General features: G+C 39.7%; 1 protein-coding gene across 5 annotated transcripts in view; it reads left to right on the top strand.

Annotated features, from left to right (window-relative positions):
* The window catches only part of LAMA3 (laminin subunit alpha 3), a 190,226-nt gene that overhangs the window by 127,064 nt on the left and 40,884 nt on the right, over positions 1–22,278 (top strand). For 4 of the 5 annotated variants that reach the window (XM_073331377.2, XM_073331378.2, XM_073331379.1 and 1 more), the window contains 7 exons: positions 2,622–2,723; positions 3,774–3,857; positions 6,733–6,963; positions 11,430–11,543; positions 15,799–15,908; positions 18,790–18,870; positions 20,592–20,698. In XM_073331377.2, coding sequence (XP_073187478.1) covers positions 2,622–2,723; positions 3,774–3,857; positions 6,733–6,963; positions 11,430–11,543; positions 15,799–15,908; positions 18,790–18,870; positions 20,592–20,698 — 829 coding nt within the window. Of the gene's footprint in view, positions 1–2,621; positions 2,724–3,773; positions 3,858–6,732; positions 6,964–8,639; positions 8,866–11,429; positions 11,544–15,798; positions 15,909–18,789; positions 18,871–20,591; positions 20,699–22,278 lie in introns of those variants that run through there. The other variant, XM_073331381.1, reaches the window with a different exon arrangement.

Raw genomic sequence — 22,278 nt, 5'->3', positions numbered from 1 at the left:
ATCCTGGTGGATGTTGGGTAGATGTTTACATGAACTCTGTGGTCGACTCTGTTCCTAGTTTTTGGGAGCTGGTGTTCTGGAGGCAATTGCTGAACCACAGCCTCATATCTTGCTGCTGTCCCATGGTACCTTTTAAGACTCACTGAACATCTTTGGGGAGATTTTCAAAAGCATAAAGGGCAGTTAAGTGTTCAACTGCTGTGGAAAACTTCCCCCTTTATTCTTGATATCCTGCTGTCAGGGCTGATTTAAGAAAGGAGTGAACAGTTCTAGGTGGTCTGAATATTAAATTAATGTATTGTTGTTTGTTTGATATAATAACTTGAATTGTATGGCTGTGTGAAAGTATTACCGTGTTTCCTACTTAGTAACTGTGTGCTTACTAACTAATTGCAACAGGTCAGAGCATCGTATGAGGAGAACACTATTCTTTTAACCATCAACTTCTTTGAGCTCCTTTCTGCTCTTTCTACTTCATAAGGGAAGCAGCAGCTTGCTTTCTCTTAAACTTGTCATCATTCCACCGTGGGGATCATGTTGGTCAGTTTACACATTGCTGCTGATTGCTTGTAGCTTCAGTGTCCTATAACTCTGTCCAACTGCAGTCCCAGTTGTGTTTATAATGGTAGCTGGCTATACAGCATGTAAGTTCAGTACTCTGATTGTTAGGTGCAATGTGGAATCCATCCACCTCATCACATGTGGGAAGCCACTAGGACAGATATTTGTCATATTCAAGGCAGGTGCAATTCACTTGGGCCCCATTTTGAGGATTTAAGTAGTGCATAGACCTCATGCTGGCCCACTGCACACTGGTGAATGTCACCACAGATGATAAATAGCAGATCTGATTAGGGTACTTCTTATTAGTTCTATGAGGTTCTCTTTGTATTAATTACAACTTTTAAAAAAAAGAAGGAAGAGAAGAAATATACTATGCTAAATGTTAACATTGAAACCAAACAGGTTAAGAATCCATGCCTCTCGGAAGTGAATGCCATGGTTAATATTTTTTTTAATATAACGAAAGTGTATTTTTATTTTCACTTTCCCCAAAGTCAGAACTTCCTGGAGGTATCTCTTTTCCAAAAAGAAAATCTTCTTTGGCTAGAGACCAAGGATGGAAAATCTCATCTTAAAAAAGTGAATGTTTGGGAAGGTTGTGGGATTGTAAAACCAGAGTGTTACAATGCCAACTCTTTTTTCACCTTAACTATAGTAACCACGGCCAGTGCCTACTAAAATACATATTTATACATAAAGGAAGGAAAACTACAGACCAAAAAGTAACCATTTTATTTATAGTGGATGTGTGTGTGGCATGCATAGTTTGATATTGTGATGTGCAGAATAAAAAGTGTGTTTACTCACAAGAGACTAAAACTGATAAAGCAGTTTTGCTTTATCTTGCATGTCTTGCCAAAAACAAACAACTGTATGATTAGGCAATGTGGAGTGTAATGGGAATTGGCTGATAAAATGTTGTTGCTAGCTCCGTTTGAAAAAAAAAACTGATTTCAATTTAGCAATAGTGCAACTCTTGCCTTTCAGCCAAAAGAGTTTGTTTTACTAATTACTCATCTCCAGAGACAAGGGTTCAAGTTTGACTTGTGTGGCAACTAAAATGGATTTATTAGTCAAAATCTAGCTCTCATGAACTTCCATCAATTCTCGCAAATTCCTTCCTGCTGAAGAGCAACCCAAAATAAATGGGGTGTTTGATTCCAAAAGTTTTGCACTGAGCAGAGCTTTGTAGAAAAAGCAGTAAAACACCTGTGTTACAATCTGGACAAAATTCTTCTCTGAAATCTGTACAGTTGCTCTTGATTACAGTATTGTCCTCTTTATACATACAATAACATCGGTAGGAGCTCTGTCTGCATAAGAAGAACTGAGGTGAGATTTCCTAGTGAGGTGTGATGTTTATAAGCGTAGGGTGGGCTGGCCTGAGAAAACCACCACTAAACGTGCTCAAACTGGCCTCTCCCTGCCCATCTTTCCTCTCTGCGCATATGGTTGTCTGTTGCCTCTTCAGTTTCATTGTCAGCTTTACTGCTGCTGCTATTGATAAAACCCTCTGAAGATCCTGGGGAGGAAAATGTATGCAAGCCCGTCCCTCCCCACCCCCAAGAGCATTGTATGAGGGTGATGTCATTGTGCCAATGTTTGAGAGAGAAGGTTCAACTGACTTTCAGGAGAATAATGGAATGTACTACACACAATGCCATCAAATGCACAGAATGAACAAGCTCAAAAATAGAGAAAAAAACATCTCTAATCTCTTTCAGTTATTGTCATCTCAATGGTTGCTTACAACAATGGTAGAACCAAAATCCTCAGATGGAAATGTGATTTTCAAGTTGACTCTTTAAACACGAGTTATATAAACTGGCTATCAGAATAAGAGACTCCAAAGTGATGGTGATGATTGTTCTATTCATTCCAGTTTTTGTTTTCAAGCAATGCATATATGCATATTTGCACATTTAGAATAGAGGAAGAAAGAGAAATTACGCTATTTACAATGCATGGTGGGGTGGGAGGGAGAACAAATACAAAATTATTTTAGTGTTTAGCAAAACTGCAGTAAACTCTTTATCATCTTGAACATTTTGTCATAGCTTTCTTCGTATGGTGGCTACCTAAGTTACTTAGTGAAATCTTTTGGCTTACCTAGTGAAGGCATGATTCTTCTAGATAAAAGACCTGATGTACAGCTAACAGTAAGTATTATATTTTGCTTTTTGAAATCAGGGAAATACTTTGTTTCACATTTAATATTTTTCAAGAAATCTCAACACAGTGCTATTTTTTCAGTTATCTAAAATGTACTATTGGAAAAGCTTGCTCTTTAGTAAAGCATTCTAAAAATATATACTACTGTGATGCTGCATTTCTACAAGTGTTCTTATTAAATTTTGTTCAAAGCCTTTATCATATCTATCTGTTTTGCTAAGATAACTTCTTATTACACATATCTGACTTGAGTGCAACAAAAAGATAAAATGGAATTTTCCCCTTAAAATACACCTGTTAAAAAGATAAATCATAGCCTTGCACATTTGTTACCAAGAAGGACCTTGATCTTGGAAAGACTTCTATGTGTGCTTTGTTTTACATGTGGGATTAATCCTATTCATTTCACTGGGACTTTTCATCTGTGTAAAGTTAAGCATAAGATTTTGCTGAATGGGTAGAAATATACTTCAGGTCAACCAGATTTGAATTTAAGTAGCTACGGGCCAAAGTTAGATCCTTAAATTTGTCACTTAAATCCCTGTGTCTGAACCTGGCACAAAACTAGGAGGGCAGCTTCTTTTCTGGTTCAAATGCAGCTGAAATCTTACAAGAGTATCTCTTCTCATGAGATTTCCGTGCTATCAAATCCAAACCCAAAGCGTAAACTTAAACTTGATAGGAATCTGAATACAGCTTCTTCAGCCCATCTTTAATTTTAATCCAATCTTCTAATGTGCTGGCTGAGAAGTACGTTGCATAGAGCATTGGAATGATATCTGATGTGACCGTCTCACTGCATCAGGATTGAAGGTCAGAAACCTTTCTGGGTCATATTTTGTTTTTGCAACCCTCCCCATCCTCACCCAAAAGTGCATCTTTTTGTTGTTGTTGTAGTGAATGCCATTAAAGTAGTGTAACTTAAGTTGTGTCTGCTGAATGACAGAATTACTGTGCTTCCGCAGCTTATACTGCATATCAACACCGGCAAATTAAAAGTATTCAATTTTCAGCATGAAAGCATTATTCTTACACAGGGTCAGCAAATGAAAATTGTTTATGTGGATCCTAACAACCCATTGCCCGACCGACAGTATTACAGCCGTTTGCAGCTAGTTGAGGTAAGAAATATAAATGGGATAGTTTAAGATTTCATCGCATAAGTTACAGTACATCGGCCATTGCCAAAACAGGCAGCTGCTGGAGATGCAGTTCTCCTGGAGTCACACTGGCTCACATGTTTTGGGACAGTCCCAAGACACAATCCTTTTGGCTAGAAATAGGTAGGAGGATTAATATGATTTTGGGTATCTCCTTAAAAATTAGTTCTCAGAACAGTGTTTTGGGTTATGTCCCATCATCTTGGAAACCCTCCAACTCATGGAAAGCTTGGTTCTCTAGAGCAGTGCTTTGTAGCCAAGTGAGTCAGAGTAATTTTGCTTAGTTGGAAGAGCAGACTGTCTCCAGGGATAGAAGCTTGGCACATTGACTTGGCTGTTCTGGCAGCTAAAGAGCTGGTAATATTTTGGAAAAGAAGGATCTCAGACACAATTGTTCTGCCTTTTTAGAAATCTTTAATTAATTCCTAATGGAGGGAAGCCTAGATATTGATCTCCTTCCCCCTCCCTTTCCTCCTTCCTTGTTTTCCTTTCCCTTCCTTTACTTTTTTGTTCTTTTTGTCTTTTTTCTCCTACCCTTATATTGTTTGGGGAGGAAAAATAAAATAAAAAGATTTAATCTTTTTTTTAGTTTTATTATTTGTTTCATATGACATTACCTCTTCCCTATATAATCTAAAAATATGGACAACATATATGCAAAAGTTACTTTAAAGTAGTTAGACTTACAAAATAGTTGATAATTTTAAAGGATATAAACATATGTGTCACAGACTTGAATGACAAATGGGAAGACAAGTGTCTTGAAAGTGTAAGGTATTATTAATATTGGTAGGAACCACTTAAAATTTGGCTCAGGAAGTTCCATATTGTCTCTCAATGGTTTCTAGATCAAAAATGTTCAGTTTACAATAATATTACATTTAATATTACAATTAATATGAATATTACAAATAATACTTTCCCCTCCCTAACTGCCAGCCCTGCGAACTCAGGCTGGGATCAGGAGAGTCAATTTGGGTTCTTTCTGGCTCAGGTATCAACAACAGAATAAGGATGCGGCAGGCCAAATTCCACACTGTGTTAAACTTGTGTCCAGTGATGGATTGATGCCATTTAACCCCCCTGAACTAAATGAACAATCTTTCCAGGGACTGGACATCTAAGGAAGGCCTACTCTTTAAAAAACAAAGGAGTCTTTCATGGAGATTTTCCTCTTAGAGAGAGTGAGTTCTTTCCTGGACCCCTATTTCGGCTGATCAGTGATTTTTTCCATGATTTGGGATGACTGAGGCAGCCCCAACTTGGGTCTTCAGCTCTCTCCTCTTGAGACAGATCCCCAGTTGTTACCAACACAATTTATGGCTCCACCCCTACCTGCCCTTGTGGGTACTGAAGGTGTAATATAGGGCTCCCACCCCATAACCATCATCGTGGGTACTCAGGACATAAGGGACCCAACTTTACCCCTCTGTGGGGTCAGGGCACTACCCCCCTGTGGGCTCAGGGCTAACACCCATTCCCAGTGGACTCAGGTCTCTGTGGGTCTGTGAGGCCTTTTCCCAATGAAAGAGCCATCACACAGTGAATACCCTTAAATATGTACAAGTATTTATTAACAATTAGCAACAAATCAACAGAATACATATGCCGAGCATCTTATGCTCACCACTCCCAGTAAAACAGATAGACGTCTCCCGATAGCTAGTCAGGGTCATGTCGTCTGGGACTCCAACTTCTACACAGTCTGGTCATGCAGGGGTTAAAAAGTTCTAACAGCTTTGATCTTGAGGTGTAACCTGAATTAAGTTCCAAAGTGCTTCTTTTCTGACCCTCATTATATAATTAAAATGAGGCTCTCTCTTACCTATGCCTTAAATTATTTTACTTAAAACATAGCTATGCAAAAAGCACTAACCAATCATTTTCACTATACAGGGGTTCACATGCCTAAGACAGTCTACTCATTAGCTTTTGCATTTTTTAAAGTTAGTAATAACTTCTCAAGGTCTACTTATCTTTATGCTTCGTTAGTGGGATACACTTGCAACAGCAGAACCTCATACTTTTTTATTATCAGGAAGAAACTACAGAAACTCAAGGTTAGTTTGTCCATTTTCTCCCATTCTCATGACTTTGTGAATATATATCTATCTCCTGTTAGTAGGGCTGCATCTGCAGCTAATGCTTTTCTATCTGTCTGCCTACACCAAGGCTGAATTCCCCTGACTCTGTAGTTTTGTTTCCAAATGATGGTGGCTGAAATGGCTGTGAGTTATGCTAAATCCATACACAAGATGGCTGTGAGTCATGTCAAGTCCAGGCCTCTCGTTACACAGGTCCACTTCCTACAGAGTCTCACTCTACTTCAACTCTCTGTGGCGCCATTTCCTTCTGCTGTTGGCTTTCAGGCACCAAAAACATCTCCTGTTCCTTGAATCACTAACTGACATTTCCCAATCACCAAAAATGCTTAATCAGCTCCTTTCTTCCTGTGGGAGACATCCCTAGCAATGCTCGTTCTCTGCTGCTCTCCAGCTGACTTCCAGACTTCCCTCACAGGTCTTCTATAGTCAATTGGGACTGATACATAGTCTCAGTTGCTTGGCTAGCAAATATACAAAGTGCGTATATGGGTTTCTTATGTCCCTTCTCGATGTTCCCACATTCCTTTTCCCACCCTTCATTTCTTTACATACCTGCTACCCACTTTCCTTACGTCTGTTTCACCCTCCCTTCCCTGAGACTGCAGGAAGTGGTGCTAGGTGATTGTTTTCTGTTACCATCCTCCCTTTTTGTTTCAGTGTCTGTTTCCACCAAGCTAATTGGAGGTTAACTCACCCCAGGGCCATATTTACTTTATATCATTAATGTACAGGGAAACTTCAGACATGCGAGCAACAATAACCTGGTATCTAGAGAAGAACTGATGATGATCCTGTCTAGACTAGATGGTTTACACATCAGAGGACTTTACTACACGGAGACTCAGAGGTTAACCCTGGGTGAGGTTGGGCTGGAAGAAGCTACAAGTACAGGAAGTGGAAGCATTGCATATAATGTAGAGACATGCTCCTGCCCCCCTGACTATGTGGGTGACTCATGTCAGGTAGGAAATTTTCTTTGCCGCTTCACTGTATCATTCTTGATATGTTGCTCACAACTGTATTGATTTAGTTAGAGAAAAAAGACTAATTGTTAGCAGTACTGGTTAATTTTAAGCATTTTATAGTTAAGTTTATGTACAGTTTTGATAGCTAGGGCCCAGATCCTCAGAGGTATTTAGGCACCTAACTCCCTTTGAGGATCTGGGCTTAAAATCCTTTCACTGTGTGAAAGGCACTCTAAAGAGGAATAGGTGAATTAGATACCTTCTGTGGAATTTGTGCTCCATTTAGCTGCGACTATGCATGTATAAAGTGTGTGTGTTATATGGATAATATTTTCTGTCATGAACAGAAAGACTAAAGAAGATCAGTCTAATTTAGCTTATGCAAGAGAAGGTTGAGCGTTGACTTGATCATGGTCTATAAGTACGTAGATGGGGGAAAGATTTCTGATAATAGAGGACTCTTTAATTTAGCAGAGAAAGGCATAACGAGATACAGTGGCTAGAAGCTGAAGTGAGACAAATTCACACTAGAAATTATTTGAACATTTTTAATAGTGAGGAAAATTATCCATTGGAACTCACCTAATATTCTCCATCACTTGAGATTTTTACATCAAGACTGAATGTCTTTCTAAGAGGTATGCTATAAAAGATAGCTCAAACAATTTATGGGCTTAATGCAGGAATTACCAGGTTAAATTCTAGGGCCTGTATTAGATAGGAGATCATACTCGATAACCATATTGAGCCCTTTTGGCCTTAAAATCTATGAATCTCTCTAAGTGGACTATATTGTACAGTAACAGCAGAGGTGAAGCTTTAAACTTCAAACCTTGACTGGAGACTCTGGAGAGCTGGGTCCCATTCTTGGTAATGATAATAGGCTGACTACCCAGACCCTTGGGAACAGAGTGAAATATGGAAGAGAGAAACAAAGAACAGATTGCACAGAATGTGTAGAATTGGTTACGTGTTCAAAAATGCTTAAGAGTTAAAGTAGCAGTTACTACACTAACCTGTAAACAATACATCTTAAAATGAGCATGAAAGAGTAGTGAATGGAGCAGAACAGCAACTGAGAGACTGATTGAACAAGCTCTATGTATTATTGGTCTGGGTCTTTCATTTTTGTCTCCTGGCCACATTAATAGGGCATTGTTTGCTGAATATCATTTTGAAAATATTTTCAGAAATTATTATTCATACACTCCGTGCTCTGTGCTATACGTGAAATCCAACTGATCAGCATACTCGGGCTTGCATTTAATATAGATTCCCAGTCCCACCCCACCACCTGCAATGTGCTGTCTTTATTTCCTATCCGTTTTTCCTTCCCTGCATTGAAAAAAATAGATAGCCCAAAGGAAGCAGTTGAACCACGGACTTAATGTAGCTCATAAGCCCTTCCCGTTTTTACAGTATTACTCAATATATGATTTCCTGTTCTAATCATCTAGCTCTGTCTGACTACGTTAGGTAGGGAGAAGGTGATGCCTGCCACACCTTATGTTAGATATACATTCACTTACAGGAGTTACAGTCTGGTCATTTAACCTCAGGAACTGTTATTTGTGCTGTACAACCTGACTCATGTATAAAGTTTAAAGGTGGGGCCCATCGCAGCATACAGCCTCTTATCTGAGTCAGAAGCTGAACAATAAGGCGGAGTATAAGAGAAGGTTTGAATAGTGAAAGAATACTGTACGTGAACAGCCAAGCTAAGAGCTAAGCAGAATGACGGCTGAAATACAGAGGCCGAAGAACATAGGATGGCTAGTTGTCTTGTTAATAGCTCTGGGGCATTGCTTGGGACAAGATGTACAACAGAGGCTAGCATTTCCTCACCTGCAGGGCAGAGGTCAGCAGCAACAAATTCATTTGGATTTTAAACCAAAAGAGGTAATTTCTTTCTTTCTTTCTTTCTTTTCTTTTTCTCGCTGAGTTATGCAGTTCTTGAAATTCAAACAATAAGAATGCGAATCTCCTAACCTTGAATTACATTACAAGAAAGATCATCCATGTACTATTGGTAGTAGATTGTTTACCACTGTCCACAAAAGCCAGAGCGCCTAACAGCTTCTGTGTACTTTTGAGTGGTTAAGAGCTTTTTGTTCATATGAAGTGAATATTGCAAAATGAAGCTGCGGTGACAGTTGTCCTCAAATCAGAGTGCTTCAGTACTCCAGTGTGTATGTTAGTGTTACAAATTTTAAATGTAAAGAGAGTAAAAATTGAAAGAGGAAAGAGCAGCATAGATTTGTTCAAATGCATGTGGATACACTAATAAAGTAGGTGTATTCATTTTTGCTTTGCCTGTAAGGTACTTGTTATAAATAATCCTTGTGAAGCTATATTTCTATTGATTGAGCTATTTCAAATATTGAGGTGGCTAGTCTCCTCAGAAAGCAGGAAAACTGATTGCCTGTTGGCTATAATGTAGGTTACATGTATAAATTCAGGGAGAATAGGTCCCTGCATTTATTAAAATGTATCTTAAAAAAGTCAAAGTGGGGCAAATTATGGGTTCAGCCCTTGCTCCCAGTGAAGTCAATATTAAAACTCATATTGATTTAAATGGTGCAGGATCAGGCCTTATGTACATTTAATTACATTAATCCCACATACCACTGAAAGCGAGGGTGGAATTTCCGACAGATCATAGGTGAACTCTCATTGTTCATTGCAGTATTCTGTTAAAATCCTTGTGCCGCTGCAGGGCTGAGGTTTTTCTCTGCCAAATGTATGTTTAATAAATTCCTAATTCTCATTCAGAATCTTTCATAAATACTCATGCCTAAAGCAACTAGACTACAGTGTATGGCCTGATTCTGCCAACCCTTACTCCTGTGAGTGGTCCCATGGAGCTCAGTGGCACAACTCATCTGAGCAAAAATTTGCAGGATTTGTAGTTTATGTGCCACTTATTTTATTCAATATGTTTTGGGCCTGATGGGGACTGTGCAGAGCTGCACTGCTTGAGGGGTAACTCCTGGAGGCATTTTGGAAAGCATGGTGTGCCCCAGGTATCACAGTCCCCTACCGCCTCTTAGAAGGATGTAGCATGTGATCTCCTGTACAGCCAGCCAGTTCAGCTCCCAGTGAGGAGGGGTTGGGGAGAAGGACCATGCCATGCCATTCTGGGGTGCCTAGTACTCCAGAAGGCCCCCACAGGAAGCAGTCAGAAGAATACAGGTACTGCAGTTAAGGCTGGTCCATGAATAAAGAGGCTCAAATAGTGGGGAAAGCTCTTTTCACTCTCCCTGCTTCTGCTCCCATGCCAGTAATGATCTGATATCAGCATATTAGTTAGCACCTAAATGGTACAGGCTAATACTGCTGACAGTTGTCTCTTGCTTCCTTTTCATTATCTTTCTCCAGTTCAACTCCTCTGTTTCCCTATTTGAAATTGACTTTGATTGATCTGACATACAATATAAATTCTGCTCACGTGCTTTCAGTGACTGAACATTCTTTTCATGTGTCACCGGTCCCTAGGACAAGCCTGTACTTTAAAATCAAACGGCTGCATATTTTGGAACCTTGTCTCACTCTGCCTAAACGTGGCTTCATATAGCTCCAGGTAGAATAATTTTGGAAATCATGACGAGTTAATATAGAAGTTACCACAGTGGAAGTGTTTCTAAAGAATACACTGTAGTTACCTGAGCACTAAGATTTTATGTAAACACTGTAACATATGAGGCGCCTGTAGGAAGCCCTTCCAGAACCTTCTGGTATAAATCTACATTAACATCTTCTGTGGTTATTGTTTAAAGGCCAAATGCTAGACCCCTTTGCTTAGCCGCAGGAAATGTCTTGCTCAGCAGTCTTCTGTGAGGGTCAGGATGATGCAATACCACTGCCAGAGTAGGGAGCAGCAGTGCAGCTACTCAGCAAGGCCCTGATCCTGCAAATACGTATGCACATGGTTAATTTAAGTACTGTGAGTAGTCTCATTTAAATCAATGGCATAAAGGTAAGGACATGCGTAAGTGTTTGCAGGATCAGGTCCCAAGTGCTTTAACAGTTCATGGGCTGGAGTAATGGTATTTTCGTCTACCTCTCATCCCTCCCCCCATGATTCTATGGTTTGGCCAGCATATCTCTGTAGAAACAAACCCACTTGTCTGTTACCACACCCAAACCCCCAAAGCCTGTGTGATACCATTCCACTTTGAAAGCTGCATTATTTTTATAAAATTATTTGAAATGATTGGCCACCAGCTGATATGCAGCTGGAGTCCCTTTCATCTGCTCCCTTGCCACTTTATAAGCTAAAATTATTATGATTAAGAAAGTAACAATTCGCTCCAAAAAAAGCCTATCAGGAAACACTTTCTACTATATTTTTCTGGGTGTGGCCAACAGTTTTTAAAATATTGATCTTTGTAGCCTGTGGAGGCTGTGGAATCCTTCTTTCCCCCACTTTTATTTACACATATATTTTCCTGTATACTTAATAGGAATGTAGCCCTGGGTTTTATCGTGAGAATAAAGGATTATTTACAGGACGCTGTGTACCCTGCAATTGCAATGGAAATTCAAATAGATGCCAGGATGGTTCTGGAATATGTATTGTAAGTAAAACATTAATATTGTTGAAACTAATGTAGAAAAGCAGACTATCCTTTTCTTTACTGAACTGTGGAAGACATAGCATTCCTTTCTTCATTGTTGCCACAAAATGATTCTTGTGTAACTGGTTCAATTCTTTGACTGAATTATATTACCTGAATTTTTTACTGTGTATGCATTTAGGTCCCAATCCTACAAACACTTTGCACATGCTTAACTTTGCACAGGTCAGTAGTTTCATTCAATCTTTATTCCACATTTCTCCCGTGCCTCTTCCCACAACTCTGGTTGTCCCATGCTACCCAAGTCCCCTCTATTAAGCACATGGGTAAGTGTTTGCAGGATCAGGGCCTTAGTTATTTTATAGAGTCCAGTCCAGCAAACTTTTACTCTCATGGGTAGTCCGTAATACTATGCACATAAGGGATTGTAGGACCCGACCCCATATTCAAATAAATAATTACATTCTTGAAAAACTAAGACACTGTTTGCTTGGTCACTTTGAAAACAAATCTTAGATTACAATTACACATATAATATGTACTGGAAAAGACAGGATTGGGCTAGGAGGAGAGAAGTTAGATGAATTACAAATCTGCAATTGAACTGTAGGTACAGTGGGGTGAATTCTGCTCCCAGATAACCATTTTAAGTCTGGAGTAACCCCACCGAAGTCAAGGAACCCCAGTGGTTGTGTGAGCAAGAAATTTGGCCTACTGTGTTTTTCTAGTTTATATTCTTGACAATTAAATAAAACCTTAGTTTTTATGGTTTATTCTGAAAAATTCCAACTTGAAAATTTTTGCTAATTCTTAACTGCACCCCTTTTATGTAAACAAATTCTCTTTCATGATTTATTTTCCCCTGTTTATTTTTTGTAAGCTATTAATTCTGCCTGCCTACAGCGCATTCCTTTGCAATATGCAATACCCTTTGACTTTGTTTCAACAAATCCTTTTGGTTAAATGTTAGTTATGAGACAGTTCAGCATGTTCCAGGGAATGACTCACAATGTGCTTCATTGGGAGACAGGACAGGCCATGACAGGAAAGCACTGCAGCAGAAAGATAGCTGTGTAGATGATGTGGATGAGGATGTGGAGATCAGTTCAAGAGAAGGCTGAAAAGTGTAAACTTCACTTTTTTAGCCTAAAATGTCATTTAGACGCAAGCACAATTAACTTATGAATATGTTGAGATAAAACATCCCCTGCCCTAGAGACAAACTATAAGATGAGCAAAGTCATGCAGGAAAACTTAGTGCAGAGGACACTTTCAAATGGCCTGATCCGAAGCCCATTGTAGTTGATAGAAGTCTATCCATTGACTTCAGTGGGCTTTAGATCAGGCCCAAAGTTGCCAGCTTCTGACCCCATTAGGTGGGGTTTGTCTGTTTGTAGGGAGAGCAGGGGGCAGACATCAAAACATTTGTGCACTCTCCATTGTGCTCCCTGAACTCTTCTTCCATCAACAGCCCAGTTTCCTCAGGAGCTATGTGCCAAAGCCTGCCCATTCTTCCCACTCATAGGAATAGATTGTTGGGGAGGTTGTGAGTTAATGCTGACAGGGTTTCTGATATCATCCTCTGGAACTTTCCTCTGGAGTTTTAAAGGATGCTGCTGCAAACAGTAGCTGTAACTCCAGTCACATCTCCCCTCTACTTGGCTATGCCCCCTTAAATTCTGAGGGAGGGATGATGAGGACGTTGCTGCTTTGGCTTCCGTCCATCATGCTTTAGGGCCATTGGAATAGGATTTTTGTTCCTTTCACCTTCTAGATGAAAGGGGATGATATGGTCCATTGAATGTGATCCATGTATGAAATCTATAAAAGGCTCCCCATGCCACAAGAAACCTTTTCCCCTCCATTTCTGTAGACTTCTCCTGGCTTCCGCATTGCAGGGTGTGTCTACACGCCGCGTTAGTGTGCACCAGCTGGGGTGTAAATTCTGGTGCACCCAGCGTGATGCACACTAAGTGGCCACGTGGACTGTACTAACGTCCACTAAAGCTATGGCTCTCTTACATACTAGGGGCGTGATTCCCAGCTTGCGTACGCATAGGGCTAGCGCGAGTCTAAATAGTAACGCAGGGGGGGCACAACTTAGCCATGCTGAGTACAAACTCACCAGAACCCCGTGCTGCTGCTGCTGCCTGTGTTACCATGGCAACACTGCTATTTATACTCACACTAGCTCTCCTTGAGCTAGCACAAGTAGGCGTACCTGAGCTGGGAATTGCACCCCCAACTCATAGGGAAGGCATAGCCAGAAAGTTCCCCAGCATGTATTAACTTAGCACTGTTTCAGATGTCATGCATCAGTGCACACTACAGAACTTTTAGTGGGCACCAGCAGGGTCCACACGGCCAGTCGGTGTGCACGATGCTGGCATTCACTAGAATTCACATCCCAGCTGGTGCGTACTAATGCACCATGTAGACAAGCCCTCAGCAATCAGGATGTATATTTAGCGGGGGTCAGTAGTGACTCCAGAGTTAAGCATGGTTTGAGATTTGAACCTGCAGCAGCATTAAAATCCCTCTTTCACATTTTAACTATTGAATTTAGTCTTCAGATTTGCCACAATAACTGTTCATGTAAATTTTCCATGTAATTTTTTAAGGAAAATATTCAACAGCTTTTGAGGAGGCCATATTTTAAAATGGGTTCTGACTGTGTGTTTTTAAAATTTTGGCCCTGACTCTGTGTTTATTTGGTTCCCACAAATTAAAACAACCATAGTCCCCACAAAGTAGAACTTCACACATCCATTCTCATAACCTCTCATAAACAGGCCATATTTTTCATTCTTTCCCTTAAGCACAAAACAAGTTATGGGCTTTTGTGCAGGAATAGGGTTGAATGGATCTATGTGGGAAGGTAGGGGGAATGAATGGAGATGTGTATGCTTGGGTGGAGAAGCCGTGGGGGGGCTTGAGTGCAAGAAGAGATGGAAAAGGCAAAGGAGCCTGCTGTCACTTGTGGGGAGGGGAATCCCTCTGCTGCAAATCAGAGCCTAGAGGAGTTTTTGCTCGGAGCCATAGGAGGTTCATGAGAATGGAACTGCAGCCTGCCCTACATCTGTTTGAACCCAGCCAAAGGTCCGCTTCTCCTCCCCGCCCCCAAAAGTCCTGCTGTCCTACCCCATGCCCCACCCACAGTTCTGGTTCAGCCGTGCCTCTCAAATCCTCTAATCTATTCCACTTATCAGTGACCCTGTACTGTGTCATGTACAAGTAATAGATTATAGGGCCATTGGAATGGGATATTATCTATAGGCAAAGGTATAACGGCATCTTAATGCAGATGTCAGAGATCAGGTTGTGCATTTGACTGTTAGGAACAGAATATGTGCACTGATGAGATTGTACATTGGAGTACTAAGGGTGTTTAGCTGTGGAGTGGAGGAGTACGAGTATGTTAAAGGCTTATGATGCTTGGATGATAGGGTATGTGATTGAAGGTTAATGTGGATGCAAATATTGGCTTTATTGGTAATTTCCTGGATTTCTATGGCTGCTAGAAAATGAGTTTGAACAGCTTCAGCTGTAAATTAACAATTATTTTGTGTATAAGAATTTTAGTTGAAGCAAAAATAATGTCCCGCCTGCCCACCAAATACACACATGACTCATTGACACTAATGGGAATAAGAACGTCTCTAAAATGAGGTTTTATTCCCTGGAGTCTTATCATGGAGGAGCTGGCTACGGCAGTTAGATTTGTTTTCTCAGTGTTCATTATTAATTAATTGTTCATTCCAATTAGTAAATGAAATACAAATTACATGCATATTGGGAAAAGTACATGAAATTAAAATCTTAACTGAATCTATTAAGCAGACTAATTTTAAAATTAATTTCCTGGGACTTAGGGAGGAGGTGTGTCTGGACTCAATTAAATGTGTGTTTTTAAAACTGTTCATAATTTCCCAGATTTTATAATATACATTAAAATGCAAAATTTAAGTTGAATTCAGACCTAGTGAATTTTTAATGGATTCGCTCAAAATATCAAGACAGCTACACACATAAGGGACAACGCTCATTAAGCAACTGCACTGCTGCTTTGAGTATCCTGTTAAAATAAGTTTAATAGTATTTAATTAGTCTGTTTTGCAATAAATGCTTAACTGTGGGTGAAAAAAATACACCCTCAGAGGTTTGGAAGAGATCAGCTATAATTTCCCAGTGGTAATGATAATAAACCCTACAAAGTTAGGCCACAGTTAATTGTCTTGTTTGTTTCATTTTTAAGGGCTGTCAACATAATACTGCTGGGGAAAAATGTGACCGCTGTAAAGAAGGTTATTTTGGCGATGCCAGTCAAGGTTCCTGTAGGGTGTGCCATTGTCCTTACACAAACAGGTATTGTACAATATAGTGTCAAGTTAAAAAAGGGTATGGGGAGTGGAAATTATTTACGGTAAGTAGGTAGAGACTGTGTTTTACTCTGTGCTTGGGGTCTCAATCTTGGTTGGGTCATCTAGGCGCTAGTGCCATACACACAATAATAACTAAGTGCTGTAACTTATTTCACTGTGTTTTCTTTAATAAGTTCAAGATTCTAACTGTAGCCCTGATCCTGTAAGTGACTGCACAATCGTAAGGTAACCCCCTTACTTCGGTGGGGCTCTGCACAGGCACAGTGGTGCACCCACATGCAGTGAATTTCAGGGGTGGGGCCTGTTTTGTTTATGAGCTATATGCAGCATCTGTCCCCATACATATCAATGTTTCCCAGGGCTTTCATGTATTCCATTAACTGTTGGAAACACATGTGTTTTCAATAGGGATTTCTCCTTTGCAATCCATGCTCTCTTTCTGTGCTAGTGAAGCCATATTCCTGAGACATGGCATGGAAATTATTTTTGCTGTCCCATTTGGTGTCCAAACCAGAGAGGAGATAATTGGCTATGTGGGAACAAGCCTTCGTGTGAGTGCAGAGAGATTTAGTGTTCTGCAAAGCCCGCACTCAGAAAAAATAATTAAAACTTGTAAACATGTAAGTGGATTTATGTTGGTCTGACTATATTTGAAAGATTCCACTAGCTTGACAGATGAAACATACATACAAGTGCAAACATACTCACCAAACTGCAGCTCAGCAAACAGTACTGAATGGTAAGAAACAATTATATTTGCTAGGATCTTAAGAAGGTTACTAGATTTTTAAAGTCATTAGCAGTAAAATGGGCTGTAAATGCATATTGTTTTGACCCACCTGTTTGTGGTGATTGCTCAGTGCTAAAATGTGCAAGTATGTGTGTCTTCAGGTAAAGAAAAAATAATAGCTCTAATAAAACCTAAGCGCTGCATTGCTAAGAGCATTACACATTATTTGCCAGGTGCAGAGACAGAGGCTAGATAGCCTTAAGTAAGAGATTTTTCACTGGTAAGTAGTAGACAGGCTTTTCACATATCAGAGAATTCTCTGATGGATCTGTTCCTGATGGCATCGGCTTCTTCTGCAGGTGTTTGCCTGAGGTCAGCTGAACGTATTTTTATTCATCTTTCATTTTAAGAGTGCTAAGATAATTGACAAAAAGAAAAGGAGGACTTGTGGCACCTTAGAGACTAACAAATTTATTTGAGCATAAGCTTTCGTGAGCTACAGTTCACTTCATCAGTGAATCCACTGAATGCATCCGATGAAGTGAGCTGTAGCTCACGAAAGCTTATGCTCAAATAAATTTGTTAGCCTCTAAGGTGCCACAAGTCCTCCTTTTCTTTTTGCGGATACAGACTAACACGGCTACTCTGAAACCTAAGATAATTGAGAAAACCATGAAACCTGCATTCGATTCATATGTCCGTATTGATCTGATAGCTACCGTTCTCTGCACAGGGCATGTTCCACCTAGCATTGGTGGAGTCATCCACTTTTCCTCCAAAGTAAGAGCAATATATAGTTTTGGAAGGGTGGGTGGGGGAAGGGGTATTTGATTCCAGTCTTTCATAGACCAGATTACTTTATCCAGGCGCCTATGGCCCAGGTGAATGGTCAAAAGATGGAAGGAACACTAGTAGGCTATGTCCATCGCACACACTCCATCCTACAGCCAAGCAATAGCAGTCCCTCTACAAAGGACCGTGAAGCTAGCTTGGTATGTCAGAAAGAGTAGGCATGGTCCAACATGAGTTCTCCCCCTGTGTACTAGGGAGCTCAAGAGGTGCCATCACTCCCAGAGCTCCCTTTTGGGTTGTGCACCTCTCTACTACCTCGATGCACAAAAGGAAAATAGTGATAGATGCAATTCCTAGCAAGTTGTTAGTTTTGTGGACATCTGCATAGCTGATTGGTTCCTTCTTCCTTAATACTCTTTTTAAACATTTCAAATGTAAAGGTAAATTTATAGCAAGAATTATCAATCCCCACTGACTTTTAAATTGTTGTTTTAAATAATTATTATAAATAAAAATGTCAGTTATAGGAAAAGTGGATTTAGCATGTGTGGGCTCTAACCTTTCAAGAACAACCATTAGCACAAGGCCCTCTGATGATTTCCATGTACGGGGGAGGAAAGGGCAGTATTTTATATTAGAACTGTTGAGCCTTCAATGAAATTACTATGTTTACGTGGGAACTTTAGTACTTTGGGAGGCTTTTTTCTTTTTCTTTTTGATAGGAAAATCGTGCTATCCATGCTAAGAAATTAATATTGTGATTTTACTTTGAAATCCCATATGAACCTTGACTTTTACATTCATTACCTTTAAATAATTTGTATTGAGGTTGTTTAATTTCTTTTTCATGTGAAATACATTGATAATATTTGTATACACCTGGATGTATAATAAACATTGATGTTATCCCTTGAAATTCATTTAAAATAAGATGAAAATCTTCTAAGCATAAGTACAAAGAGCTACACAATCAACAAAGAGCTGTTTTAGCACTTAACTGTTGGTTCTTGCTTAGTAAAATAATATCTGCATAGACCTGTTTTATTTCACAATCTTATTGTTAAGAAGATTTGTTGTATGCATTCCTTTCCAGAATAAGCTATTTTGTTCTATCTAGAAGGGCAGAAGTGTATTTAAAATAGCTAAGAAGTGAATTTAGTAGAAGAATTTGAAGCATCAATGGATAATTTGCTGTAATTTGTCTTGTGGTTGTTAAACTATATCATTGGTTATTTATATCACCAATTACCCGTTATTCCTGAAAGTTATTTGGCCCCTGTTCTAACTCATCTGAACATCTTGATTATGCTTTCATGAAAATAATTTTTTTATCTTCTCACAGTTTTGCAACTGGCTGTGTGGCAAATGGTGAAGAAGTTCAGTGTTTCTGCAAAGAAGGCTATACTGGAGTACATTGTGAAAGGTAAGTGACTTGTCTTTTAAAGCCTTTTCAAACGGAGCGTAAAAAGAGTCTCTCTCCACACATGCCTATTTATTTACCTAATTTATTTATTAGAATATTTACCTCAGCATATTGCTGCAGAATACTGTGTATGCATTTATATATTATGTGTGCAATATGCATGCATGTAAAATTAGGTAGCTATATAGACATAAATATCTGTCAGAAGAACATAAGAACGGCCATATGGGGTCAAACCAATGGTCCATCTAGCCCTGTATCTTGTCAAGTGATCTATCCTCTGTCATCCATTCCCAGCTTCTGGCAAACAGAGGATACGGACACTCAAGAGCGTTGTGTTGCATCCCTGCCCATCTTGGCAAATAGCCATTGATGAACCTATCCTCCATGAATTTATCTAGTTCTTTTTTTAACCTTATAGTTTTGGTCTTCACAACATCCCTTGGCAAAGAGTTTCACAGGTTGACTGTGCGTTGTGTGAAGAAACTCTTCCTTTTGTTTTTTTAAACCTGCTGCCTATTAATTTCATTGAGTGACCCCTAGTTCTTGTGTTATGTGAAGGAGTAAATAATATTTCCTTATTCACTTTCTCCACACCAATCAAGATTTAATAGACTTTTATCAGATCCCCCATTAGTCATCTCTTTTCCAAGCTGTAAAGCTCCAGTCTTTTAAATCTCTCCTTATATGGAAGCTCTTCCATACCCTAATCTTGTTTGTGTATATAGTGTGCTGGGAACTGTAATAATTGCACAGTTGGGAGTAATTTATCGTACACAATATAGAGAACAGAAATAAATGAATAATTTATCTTTAGCATGTGTAACTGGTATATACTGATTTTATCAAAAGGAGTAGTCAACCACTATGAATAGTCTTATTGTATGTAACATTCTTTGTAATAACAGTAATAGCCCCACTTATTTTGTTCTGTTTCCAGTTGAAAAACATTTTCCCTTTTCTTCTTATGCATTAGTTTGTTTACTTCACCTTTCATGTTCAGTGATTTGGGAGGAATGTGCACACTTCTTTGAATAGTGTTTGTAGCTCGACAGTGATCATGTTAAATCTACATATTGCCCTTCATCCTAAATGAGCCCAGTGTGCCTTACTGCAGACACTTCTCGGTTAAAACACTGCAATAGTTTAGTAGCACAAACTACCCAACAATTTAAAATAGGCAGTGAAGAATATCTTATTCAGTTTAAAGTGCTGGGGGAATTTAAGTTTGCAGAAGTAATTGTCTGAGTTAGACTCTTACCAGCACACACAGACTAGCACCCCATCTCTTACAAATGGTGCCAAAGAATCTTTAATTACAAGTAGCCAAGAAACTGTGATGTCTCAACTGAAAGACAGCACCTCCAGCTGCATAGTGTCCCTTAACAGCATGCTGTAGCTTTGATTCGGTGCTGAATCAGAAGGAAGGGTACTCCTTTGTGAATCACTGGCACCATTTCCTTTAGCTCCTACTTGCAGGTTTCCTGTTCAGCATGATTCTGTTTGGCACATGAGATCTGACAGGGTCACAATGCCAGGCAACATGATTTTCAGGCATAGCTCCCAAAAAATGTTATATATTTTTATAATTTTATATGTAAAATTTTATAATTTTATGTATATAAGGAAAGCTAGGTTTTTATTAAATGAAAATATATCTTAGAAAAGAGTTGCAAGCAATTTCAAGTATTTAATAACATATCTATATTTATTTTGTCTAGCTGTGCTCCAGGATATTTTGGAAATCCGCTAAAATACGGAGGTTACTGTCAGAAGTGTAATTGTAATAATAATGGTCAACTGGTTAGCTGTGATCGTCTTACTGGAGGTATGTAAGGGTAGACAGACGATTTGTTGAATACTGATTTCTGTCTTTCAATGAAGGAATGGAAGAGTTTTGATACAACTGAATGTAAAGGAAAACCTATGAGGAATATAGTTCAGATTTAATAACAGTTAAATTTTGAATTCTTAACACTATTGATTATCTATTTCTCCATCCCACACCAAATGGATGGTTGAATACATTACTGAACCTCTTTTACCAACCTCAAAGCCATATCTTGCCACGCTGTATGTAAGCTTAGGAAGCATACACCATAGAGCAGTCCTAATTTGCCTTCATTAAATGTACCTGGGACAGAATAGTTGTAACTTCAGAGTGTATATGCTGTGATCAAACGCTGTTTTATGTCATACGTGCGGGAAACTGTGCCCTGAGATACGCAAACACAACTTCCCCTGGTGTCTTAGGGGTTTGTCTCTTTCAGGAAATAGGCTGTTTTTTTAAACCAATGTGCAGTTTAGTTTAGTACTTATGAGTTATAAGTGAACTAAAGAAGAGTTAAAGTGAGGGCCAAATCTTCCTGCCAGCTACACTGATGTAATTGCACTGAAGACATCCCTGCTACCTTGAATGGAGTTTCAGTAGTATAGCTGAGAGGAAAACCTGGCCCTAAAAAAGATAGAAAAACACACAAAAGAAATACAAGGAACAAAGAACCTTCAAAAGGCATCTTAGGGGTGGGACTTACTTGTCCCTGGACATCTGTTCCTCACATGTTTGCTTTCTGAACATGAGAAAGAGCACAGTATGGCCACACACAGAGGAAACTCTATTTCTGATACTGTGGTTGTGAACTTCACAGCACATGATACTCAAAATCAACATTTTAAAAATAGATAATGGGTCAAATTTTCAAAAGTGACCATGTCCCATTTTTAAGTGACTTTGGCACTTGGTGAGATATAAGATCCTGACTGTCAATGAGACATAAGCGCCTAAAGGACAGATTTACAAAGGTATTTGAAAGTCAGTGGGAATTAGGTGCCTAGCTTATTTTTGTGTGTCCCACTATGCACCTATTTGTAGAGTCCCGAGTGAATACAAATGTATACCCATGGATGCGGATATCCGCAGATATATATCAGTATCTGCTGAACTTCAGGGCTCTCCCGGGAACCGCAGCGGCAAAAGGAGCAGAACATGGGGCCGCCACTCCCAGGAGACAGCGCCCCACACCGGCAGCTCCTCTCGTGCGGCTGTACCACCTCCAGCCCTGCCCCTAGCCCTGCCCCCGTCCCTTCCATGCAGCTGTCTGCATCTCCTGTTTGGGGCAGTACAGCCGTGCCAGAGGGGCTGCTGGCGCGGGGCACTGGCTTCTGGGAGCGGCAGCCCCGTGTTCTGCTCCTTTCGCTGCTGCGGTTCCCGGGAGAGCCCTGCAGTTCCACGGATACCGATTTATATCCGTGGATATAAATTTGTATCCGCACAGGGCTCTGCCTATCTGCATCTTTAGGCAATTAAACACATTTGTAAATCCGGTTTTTGGGAACCTACGTCTCAGTGAAGGTCAATGAGGTTTAAACCCCAGATCCCTAAGGACCTTGAAAATGGGACTCAGAGTC

Source organism: Lepidochelys kempii, chromosome 2 (genome assembly GCF_965140285.1).
Source record: "Lepidochelys kempii isolate rLepKem1 chromosome 2, rLepKem1.hap1, whole genome shotgun sequence".
Taxonomy (NCBI): Eukaryota; Metazoa; Chordata; order Testudines; family Cheloniidae; genus Lepidochelys; species Lepidochelys kempii.
Note: the sequence above shows the minus strand (reverse complement) of the source record. Positions and strands in the feature narration are given on the sequence as shown.